The following is an 11,157-nucleotide window of genomic DNA, read 5'->3' on the forward strand; positions in this document are numbered from 1 at the left end:
CTTTGTTTATCCTGAATGAATCTCTGAAAGAGTATACATAAATAGTTTATATGTAAATATCTACACATACTTGGTAAATGAAATAAAAATAGATATAAACATTATACAGGTGTAGAATAAGGGAGATGCAAATGTTAATAGTAAATTCGGTTTCACAGACAGTGTCAGTCTGTATCATAAGTCTCTCTGCAGCTGCTCCATGTGCATTTTAATGAAGATCAACTTTCAACTCATCCAACTGGCTCACGCTGTCCTCTTTTGGCTTCTGTGTAACTCACCCAGGTGTCAGGGGCAGTGTGCTTCATGGTCTTCTCATTCTGCTTTAGAGACAACTTTTTGGGTCCTCTTTTTAAACTTGCTGCCCCTGATCTCATGCAGATCACTGAGACCACCATCCTCCCTCTGAGCCCCTGACCCACACAGACTGAGCAGCACCGACAGCAGAATAAGAGAGCTCATCATTATGCATTCACAGGTCTCCAGATTGGAATATTTTCAAAGTTATCATGTTTTAATACAGTCTTCCCATTTCAGTCAGATTAATGATTTGAAGTGTTTGTGATTGGCAGTTTAAACAAGATACGGAGAGATTAGTCAATATTGTCTTATGAGATCATGCAAGTACTACAAGCTGGTGAGGTACTCTCATTGTATACAATGCATGGAGTCACAGCAGTTCACACATGGTGCATGAGCTTTTTTTTGCAGTTAATAGACAAAGACCCTGTAAAATGCACATATCCTTCTGAAAGGAAAATAAGCTTATCTCATTATATACAGTAAGTCTAATTTAAGTGATGAAACTTTCTTCACTTCATGTCATCACTTCTCTCTATATACTGTAATGAAAACATATAAAGAGAAAAAGTGCCCTCTCTCAGTACACTGTGATTGTGCTTTACACTCTGTTATACTTTTTCAGCCAACAGTTTTGTTTGTTTGTATATTTGTTATATATTTATATATTTGTTTATTTTTTCTAACTTATTCAGGTACAGAGCAAATCTCTGTTGTTTTGTGCCTTCTGTTGGTAATCAAAATAAGTAAATAGATTTGGATCAGAATTTTTAGGGTTATTCAGCAATCTGAATATGATCAACGGTCAGGGGTCCTGGATGAGCAAATAAACCATGTCTACAGTGATTTACATTTGCTTACATGCATTAATGAACACACAATTTAAATCAGTTTGAAGAGATGTGTTTTAACTTTGATAATTAACTGGTCAATGTGAAACAGATTATATTTACATCTAATGTGAATCAGTCTTGTAAAACAGTAACACATGAAAAAGTCAAATGTGGCTGAATCTTATTAGACGGACTGGAAAACAACATTTCATTCCAAATCATTGCCAACTACTAGGCTACTGTTGTTGTTGTTGTTGTTGTTGTTGTTGTTATTGTTGTTGTTGTTGTTGTTGTTGTTGTTGTTGCTGTCAAACTAACAAATTTAGAGCAGTGTGCAGCCATGGCAGAGGTGCATGTTCTATTTGTGCTTTCTAATCTTAACTGTTTATTTTGTTGTTGATTTATGAATTTTGTTGTGACAAATCTGATTGTAAAAATTTTGTGTTTGATTTTGTTATTTTTGGAGTCTTTGAAGTAGGATATTGTCTGAAAATGTAAGTGCGGTATTCTGGATAAGGTAAATATTTATTTGTGGTGTCTTGATACAGTTAATAATTGGCATAGCACATATAAAATAATTTAATCATCATTTAATCACTGTTTTGTAGCCTACATGCATCCCATGTATGAGCCGCACTTTCCATATTCTTGAGAACAGAAAGTATATTCAACTTAACAAGACAATTATTTTCTTTAATAGAAGTTGAAATTAAGCTAATTCATTCAAAAATGTATTATTTAATTAAGTCATTCATATAGTCTTGTAGGATATTGGCGTCTCCCACGTTTATGGTGAACCTGTGAATGCACCCGTTTAGGTGTCCTTATAGCTGCCTGAGGAAAACTGTAAATGTCACTAGCAGCAGCACCGCTTCTGCCCTTCAATGTTGGAGTTGTTCGTCACATGATAAGTTTCAGCGTGTCATATCCTGTGCACGTTTTCATGCTGTAGTTAGGATTTATCACGTCTCCTGTCTGTGTCTGGTGTTTTTAAACTCCGTTAGTGCAGCTGCGGTAATGGAGTGTCGTGTGTTGTCCATTCAGAGTCATGTTGTCAGGGGATACGTTGGGAACAAGTCGGCAACATTCCCGCTGCAGGTAAGAACTGGATATTACCTTCAGGTGGCTGAGTATAGTGGCTGCGTATCAGCAAAGAGAAAAGCAGAATAAAGAGCTGGTAAAGAAAACAACATGGAGAATAAGTTCGACTTCCTCATTTGCGAGAGGATTCTTTAATTTATTATAATGTAATATCGAGCAACCTTTCCTATCCTCCTGAAAAATCATAGGCCGCTTTCTAATTTTTAGTTTTTAGTTACAGGTTGCAAACAGTGAAAACCTGCTCTAAAGGTTGTAGGTTTTGATGAAGTGTCGTTGCTTGTTGTGTTGACTTTAGTTTATCAGAGGAAAGTGTAGAGTATGTAAAGGTTTTCAGTCGTGTAGTTTCAGTTATAGCTGGCAATTTTCAAAAACCCAATGGAGTCTTCAAAGATTTTTGCATCTAATTTGCCACTTTAGACAGCAATTAGTTTCTTTTCATTTCCATATTAATCAAATTCTTGCAACTTAGAATATGCATGAGTTTGTAAATCCATAACTGTGAACACCTTGTGTGTATGTATTGGCAGTCAAGTTATGTCATTATTACTTTGTGTGATGGATTTGCACGGCATGTCCATGCAGAGACAACAATGAAAGCTGAATCTGTTGTATGGTTCTTATCCTACAGGTTTTATAACTGTGCAGGAGAAAGCATTCAGAAACTATTATGCACTCACTAAGCACTTTATCAGGAACACCTGTACACCTGCTTATTCATGGAATTATACAAGCAGACAGCCACGGGACAGCAGTGCAGAGCATAAAATCATGCAGATACAGGTCAGGAGCTTCGGTTAATGTTCACATTAAACGTCAGAATGGACTCAGTGACCTCAGTGGCTTTGACTGTGGCATGATTGCAGGTGCCAGAGTTGTGGTCTCCTGGGATTTTCACACACAGCAGTCTTCTATAAGAATAGTGCAATAAACATAAAACATCCAGTGATCATAATTTCTGCAGACAGAAACATGGTCGGAGTGGTTGAAGGTGATAGAAAGGCAACGGTTACTCAGATAACCACTGTGATAACAACTGTAATAAACAGAAAAGCATCTCAGAATGAACAACACGTTGAACCTTGAAGTGGATGAGATACAACAGCAAAAGATCACGTCAGTTTCCACTCCTGTCTGCCAAGAACAGAAATATGAGGCTGCAGGGAAATAGGCTCAATGAAACTGGGCTGTTGAAGTCTGAAAAAACATAGTCTGGTCTGATGACTCAGGATTCAGAAGATGGGGTCAGAATTTGCCGTGAGCAGCATGTTCCATGGACCCAACCTGCTTTGTGTCAACAGTCCAGGCTGGTTGTGGTAATGTAATGGTGTGGGGAATGTTTTCTTTGCACACTTTGGGCTCCGTAATACTAATCAATCATGCTTTGAATGCCACAGTCTATCTGAGTATTGTTGCAGACCATGTGTATCCTTTTATGGCCACAGTTTATCATCTAATAGCTACTTCCAGAATGATAATGACAAAGCAAAAGTTGCCTCAGACTGGTTTCATGAACATGACAGTGAGTTCAGCGGTCTCCCCAGTCTCCAGATCTGAATCCAGTAGAACACCTTTGGGATGTGGTAGAACAGGGGATTGGCAGCATGAATGTGCAACAGGCAAATTAATAGAAATGATGCGATGCAGTCATGTCAGCATAGACCAATCTCAAAGCAAAGTTTCCTACATTGTGTGGAAACCATGCCACAAAGAACTGAGGCTGTTTTGAAAGCAAAGGGAGGCCCTACCCATTATTAGTATGGTGTTCCTTATAAAGTGCTTGGCGAGTGTAAGATTAAAAAGAACCGAAACTGACACAGGATGAAACAGCTGTCTCAGTAATTCACCATGATGTTCCCACAGTACAATGAAAATCAGAAGCTCATTTGGACTCGGTCTTGTGCTGACGTCACTGCTGTGATTTAACAGCTGCTTCGTTGCTCTTTTCTCAGGTGCTGGGCTTTGAAGTGGACTCTATCAACTCTGTCCAGTTCTCCAATCACACAGGTTGGCTGAATGATTTTAAACTTCCCTGTGTGAGGAAAAAATGTAGTCTTTTTTTATTTCATTTCACAAAGTAGATTTCCACCACTCCTGAAAGTCTGGTCATATCTACCAAATAAATAGTTCGACAACCGCTGTGTTACTTAAACGCAGTATCAAAAATTTGCGGCTGTTGGACAGGAAAGCATCAATAAGTAAAAAAGAAAAAGAAAAATACTATTAGCCCATACAACCAATGCAGCTTTGTAAACATTCTGAAAAGCTGCTTAGACAATTATTTTTAATAGATACACAACGGTAGGCTTTAAGGAGACACACAACTTGCTTGAGTGGGAAACAGTGAATGCAAACAAAACTGTCTGTTTACAGGAAGACTTTGTGTACCTCTTTAATGAGGTGGCTTAGGTGCAGGGGCAAAGGTGTGATGTGTAGAGTTAATCACTGTCTTTGTACTTTGTCTTGTTAGTTTAAAAACGATGAGCTGTGCATGCTTTATCTGACTCAGTGAAATACTGTCACTATGGTCATCAGTCTGGTTTAGAGAAGGGGAATCAGGTTCTGTGTTTAATGTTTTCTAGGAACAACTTGGACAGTTAAGTCCAGACTTAAACTGAGGACATCCACTGAAGTATGTCGTGTATTATAGATACTATATTCTACATCTGTATTCCTGTGTTTATTACATATATTTTAAATCATTTACCTGCGTATTTTGTTTAGTTCTAACAATTTAAAGACAGCTAATGCAAAGTTCAAAACGCAACGCATAACTGGATTTCACTCTATAATTTAAAACATTTTAATTATTTAAAGGTATGATATTTAGATAATTGAATAGTTTAATGTAAGACCATTAAACAGCCTTGAAGGAGATTTAATATGTAAATGCAGTAAAAACATTACAATTTAGATATTTAATACACAGCATTACACAACAGTGCACTAAGGATATTATCATATACTGAATTGTATTAGTATGGTGGTCTGGGCTTGGAAAACCAGTATTGATTGTCAAAATATTTTGTATTAGTCACTCGTTCATCACCAAGTATGAACATGCAAAAAGGTTTCAGAAGAAAATTGTGACATCAGAGTGGGCGAAAAGTAGTTTCTGTTAATGTTGCAAAATCCTGTTGATCACATGTAGAGTTTGGTGAAAGCCAGGCCTGTTAGTTGTCCTTTTTAAATGTGTTAATTCAGCAATTCTATCGTCATCCCACAGATATACTGTGTTTTAGAAAGAAAGAACGTGGAACTTGATTTCTTAAGTTGAAACTTGTTGGTTCAACCAGCAGAGATGATGGGATTATTATCAGGGTTCATGTACCAAAGTATGTGAAGAATGTGTTTTCACCACAGGGGCAGGAGACATTTGCACAGAAAACATTTGAATCAACATAAGCATCCGCTCTTCAAGTAAACGGTCCAGTTTTAAGCGTTTGGACAAAATTACACAAATGTGTAAACTGCAATCCTACTTCAGTATGTGTCAACAACATTTAATATTCAGAAATGTTTCAGTGGAGGCATTAATATATACTTCCCCCATTAACCACAGTACGTGCCTCTACTTTGCTGTGAGCTTGCTGTTAAGTCTCACTGCATGAGGTATTCTCACTGGCTCAGGGTTAAGTTCTGGCCTCGGGTGATCTCAGTTTCTCTAGCAGTAGGAACAGCTTTTGAGGTTTCATTCAAAGTTAATGGTGAAAAGGGGACAAAGAAGGGGGAAGCTGGCAGCCAGTATACAAGCATCCCATTCAGTCAGTGTGGAGGCCCCGTTTGGCCCTGGACACCACACAGAGAAGAAGGACCTCCACAGAGGGAGAGGGGGGATGGAAAGATAGAGCAAGGAGGGGAATGTCTTCTTATTAGATTTAAGCACAGCTGGGCTAGTACTATGTAGCAGTGTGATTATTGCTTTAACAAGTACAAAGAGTTTGTGTTATCCTCAAAGTCTGTGAACATCTTGATTTTTATGTTCTAAGTTAAAAAATGTCTTTAACTCTTTTGAAACTTTAAATCTACATTTGTCACCATCACATCAGAATGTGAAAGCAGAACTTTTTGGTTTACATTTTTTCACATTTTCAGCTTTTTGTGTCTTTATTTGTGTCGTTAATGAAAGCAGCATTAAGAACTTCAAAATGTCCTGTGGCCTAATGTGTCTCTTAATTCCTAGGCTACAGCCACTGGAAGGGACAAGTATTGACCGCAGAGGAGCTGAACGTGCTATATGAGGGTATCAAGCTCAATAAGGTGAACCACTATGACTACATCCTCACAGGTGAGACCTTGTAGACTAGAATAAAGAAATGTGGAGATGAGGATGCTCAGATGTGATGACATCAATCATGAGCAGTGACATTTTATGACCATTTGGTTTTGCACTGTATTAGAGGAGATACTAAACTCCTCCAACAGCAGCCTGAATAGACGGGAATTAAAAGCATCACTTTACCAGTGCAACTTACTGGATTTTGTTTCATGAGAACAGCGATGACATTGTAATATGTTCTAAGAAATGCATTAAGTGCAGTAATATATCATAAAGTCAGTTAGAGAGACGTTATGTTTTACTGCGGTGATTTTATTATTGTTACACATTCTTCCCCAAGGATACAGCAGGGACATGTCCTTCCTGGAGATGGTGGTTGATATTATTCAGGAGCTAAAGAAAGCCAATCCCAGCCTGGTGTATGGTGAGTGTAAGATTGGGTATTTCATTTTAAAAGGATATGAATGTTATTTTACTAAATGTACCTTTTTGATTTAATTGATCTAGTTCATTTGAGTTTTCTTCTCCACAGTTTGTGATCCTGTTATGGGAGACCAAGGTGCAATGGTAAACATCCTTCAGTGAATTCCCCTTGTTTTGCTTCCACACCATACAATTATTAAGGCTTTATAACACTGAGTTCTTTTTGTTTTTTTTGATGCATACCATTCAAAAAACTTTCAGAGCACTTAAATGTACATGAATAGCTGTTCCTAGTAATGAGATTTAAAAAATGCTGTATTTGCTGCCTGTTCCAGTACGTCCCAGAGAACCTGCTGCCAGTCTACAAGGACAAAGTAGTGCCTTTGGCCGACATCCTCACCCCCAACCAGTTTGAAGCAGAGTGAGTGAACCTGTAATCATCACCATTAAAGAAAGTAAAGAATAATCAACGTAATAGAGGTTTAGCCTGTGGAAGGGAATTAAGGTATGTGCTAATCTGGCATTATTAGATAGCTGTCACTGGTACATCTGTAAATACTGTGTGTTTTTCCACAGGTTATTGACTGGGAGGAAAATTAACACAGAGGATGATGCTGTTGAAGTGAGTATCATAACATTTCCATTTATGCTGTATTTGTATATAGTGTGTGACACCAGGGAGTACAAATCTTGAGGAAATGGGTCCCTGTGTATTCTCCAGGTGATGGACTTGCTTCATAAAATGGGTCCAGAGACCGTGGTCCTCACTAGTACAGACCTACCCTCGAAACATGGGGACCAGTTCCTGGTGGCCCTTGGGAGTCAAAAAATAGGTAAAGTAAAGACATTTGGGATTTATAGCAAATGGATTTGGACTTTTAATTTCTTGGGGGAGAACATTTGTGTGCATACTGGATGCCAGTCTTTGGGTAAACAGGAAAAAACTATGGTATTGTAATTAATAGAAATGTACATAAACATATTACTCACTGCATTGATATCTATTGTCCCTGCCCTGCCATCACTGTAGTTAAACCAGATGGGACCAACACCAATCAGAAAATCTGCATGGACATCCCCAAAGTTGATGCAGTATTTGTGGGGACCGGAGACCTGTTTGCTGCCATGTTGCTAGCCTGGACTCACCATCACCCCAAGGACCTGAAGGTCAACTACACATTTTTCTTTTCAATCAAAAAGCTGAAGGAGTCAAATCAGTCTTGCTACACTGTAATGAGTAAATGCCAGCTCAATGTAACCTAGTCTCCCTTTTGTTTATGACAGGCTGCCTGTGAAAAGACTGTGTCAGTGATGCACCACGTCATTAAGAGGACCATTTCTTATGCCCATGGTAAATTTCTCTAGGTTTATTTCATTATCATTATTATTGTTGTTATTGTTTACTAGACATAAAGTGACACTGTTTGCTCCTTTTTGCTGTAAATACTGTATTAACACAACCAGTAGTAATATGTCGGTCACTAGTGTACATTATGTAGTAGCCACCAGTATTATATGAAAGAAATGATGGTCGAGACACACATCTGAGTTGATTATGATAGACTACACTGTTTGCGATCTCAGATTTGGTACAAGTAAATTACATTTTGAAGGAAGCAAATGAGCAATGTCATAACTGTTTTTTCTTCTAACTGCATGTAAGAATCCACAAGATGATTAAGTATCTTAGCATTCAATGAGGGCAGAATTATCTTTTGAATGCTAGGTTGACCAGTAAGCCAGAGAGTCCCACTCTTCTTTCTTTCAGAGATGGCTGGCCCAGGGAAAAGGCCCAGTCCTGCACAACTGGAGCTGAGGATGGTTCAGAGCAAAGCCGACATTGAGAATCCTGCCATTGTTGTGGAAGCTAAGCTTTTACAAAAGTCTTAACACTGAAAGCAGTGTTTCCGTGAACATTCACATCGTGCTGGTACAAATCAGTTTTCAAATCTGGGCGGTCCGCCAGCTCCATGTAGGATTTTCACATCAAAGACTGTCACATGTCTCTGCCTTACAAAATTACTTTACCTTACAGAAATGTTTTCATGAGAAGGGTCAGCAGGATTTGTTGTATGTACATTCTGTTCACAAACACACTAGAATCACTGCCATGTGTCGGCACTATGGCCTCTGTAGACATCATCTGCCCTTCAAAAGAAAAAAGGACATTAGCCAACAAAGATAGCATAAGTGTACTTGAATCATAGTTACAATGGTGAAAATTATTTCTTAATATAAAACATTTAATCTCGGTTAAGATGAGTAGAAAATACACAAAACTAGTGATGCATGCATGACCATGCCTCTACTTGTTTTGGCTATGATAGTAAGCCAGCCCTTGTCACATGTACTTAAAGTGTAGTGTGTTGCTCACGAGGCATTATAAGCACATCAACATACATTATACCTAGATAACATATATTATCAAAAACATAATGCATTAGGCCAGAAGTAGCACATAATGCAAAAGTATATATATATATATATATATATATACATACATGCACGTATATATATAAATACACACACACACATATATATATAATGATTTCATAACAAGGATGTCAGATTCACAGAGCATTTTATTGCATTGTGACTTTTCCAAAATGATTATAATTTGAGGATATGAATGCATGCAGTGTGCTTATATTGCAATTGTGTGCTCTATCATGCACTTTAAGTAAAAGTAAGCAACCATATATATTCAGATTGGATGCATTATAAGTGCTGAGATATGTATTGTTAATTCCCATGTTATGCAATTAGTATGTAGAAGAGTTTCATTAACCCAGTTTATTTGACTTTGTTTTGTTTTAGAGAAAATGTAACTTTACTGATAATCATAATAGGTGATGTCTCAAATTGTTCTTTTAAACAAATTTTTGAACGATGTTTTTCACCTCCTTTTTTAATTATGCAATGTTTTCTTGAATTAGCAGATATGTAATGTGTTAGATCCATGTCTTAAACCCCAAATTGAGGTATTTGCACAGATAATCTTTAATATATTTACTAATAATCATTGTTTTCATTTTTGACTGTTGTCATATCTCAAGAAAAGAGTGGATTATGAGAGACCATGCTGTATAATAGCCTTAACAGGATAAGGAAGAAAAAACATTGGTTGTGAATGTTTTGTGTGTACCAATGTAATAGTTGATCCTCACAAATAATGTTAGAAAGTCAAGTGCCAAACCTTGATCTGCTGCTATAATACAGATCAATATAAGAACAGAAATAATAAATAATTAACCTTTTACTGAGACTGTGTTTTGATGTTATCTTATTGTTTAATAACTGTTAGGTTTCGGGATGAGTCTCTCAACGGTATAGTATTTCTTTTTACTGGTACCTTTTCGCTTTTAGGACATTTATGAATGGGAGTGTACGAGAATTCAACCGAAATGTACATGCACATGTGGAAGCTAACTGTTCCCCAAGGTCATCATACTATATCAAATAACAGCATGTCTTTCTTTTTCCTTTTGTAAATGTAAAAAGATACAAATTTATATCATCAAGTTCACTTGGTATGGTGTTAATGGCGATTGGAGGAAAAGAGGGAAAAAGCATCCATCATCAATCCAAAACAAACTAAACCTATGTGATTGTGTTTATATTAACACTAAATATAGCAATTTAAAATGTACCAAATAATTAATTAAATTACATTGGTACAATTTAATCTACAAATTTGAAATTACTGCTAAATTGTAAAAAGAATAGAGAATTCAGACTTAGTACTTTTAATTTCCAAAGAGAATATGCAAAATAAAAGTGTAAGAACTGAAGAAGAAAGGAAGAAAGTCTTGTCGGGTGCTTACTTTATTGTGTGATTAGGGACAGGTGACACAGCCCTGTTTTGCCAACACTAATCCACAGTATGAATAGCCAGCATTAACCCAAATAACCAGACGGGCCAACATGTCTGCCCACCTGCAACCTGAATACACAAAGTTAGCAAGGCAATGTGCCTGAAAAAGTCCAGGTTTTGTGAAAGAGATGGGTTGAATTTGTGACAGTGAGTGGTACATGTCTTATCCTGATAATTCAGAAAGATAAAATGCCATATGTTATCAACAGTCATGCTAGATTTGTCACACAAGGCCCTGGGGGTTTATGTACAACAGTATTCTGCTCCCATAGCTTGTCTCAAAAACAACTTAAGATGCAGCTATGCATATACACCAGCAGAGGGCTAAATGGGTCTAAAGTTAATCAAACAGG

The 11,157-nt window shown here is 37.3% G+C and overlaps 1 protein-coding gene across 1 annotated transcript; it reads left to right on the plus strand.

The window, feature by feature from the left end:
• Positions 1-1,996: 1,996 nt before the first annotated feature.
• Positions 1,997-10,193, plus strand: LOC111218797 (pyridoxal kinase-like). The gene is made up of 11 exons (XM_022741273.1): positions 1,997-2,228; positions 4,181-4,235; positions 6,412-6,516; positions 6,848-6,931; positions 7,040-7,074; positions 7,266-7,351; positions 7,507-7,552; positions 7,652-7,763; positions 7,961-8,097; positions 8,215-8,281; positions 8,699-10,193. Exons 1-11 carry the CDS (start codon positions 2,148-2,150, stop codon positions 8,818-8,820), a joined length of 930 nt encoding a protein of 309 aa, XP_022596994.1. The 5' UTR covers positions 1,997-2,147; the 3' UTR covers positions 8,821-10,193.
• The last annotated feature ends 964 nt before the right edge of the window (positions 10,194-11,157 follow it).

The sequence above is a fragment of the Seriola dumerili genome, unplaced genomic scaffold (genome assembly GCF_002260705.1).
Source record: "Seriola dumerili isolate Sdu_G_001 unplaced genomic scaffold, Sdu_1.0 BDQW01000052.1, whole genome shotgun sequence".
In the NCBI taxonomy this organism is placed as follows: domain Eukaryota; kingdom Metazoa; phylum Chordata; class Actinopteri; order Carangiformes; family Carangidae; genus Seriola; species Seriola dumerili.

Excerpts from the sequence above, each read along its gene's own strand:
- LOC111218797 (XM_022741273.1), top strand. The coding sequence starts at position 2,148 with ATGGAGTGTCGTGTGTTGTCCATTCAGAGTCATGTTGTCAGGGGATAC. Across the intron at positions 2,229-4,180 it reads CGGCAACATTCCCGCTGCAG|GTGCTGGGCTTTGAAGTGGA; the intron begins GTAAGAACTGGA and ends CTCTTTTCTCAG. Across the intron at positions 7,553-7,651 it reads CAGAGGATGATGCTGTTGAA|GTGATGGACTTGCTTCATAA; the intron begins GTGAGTATCATA and ends TGTATTCTCCAG.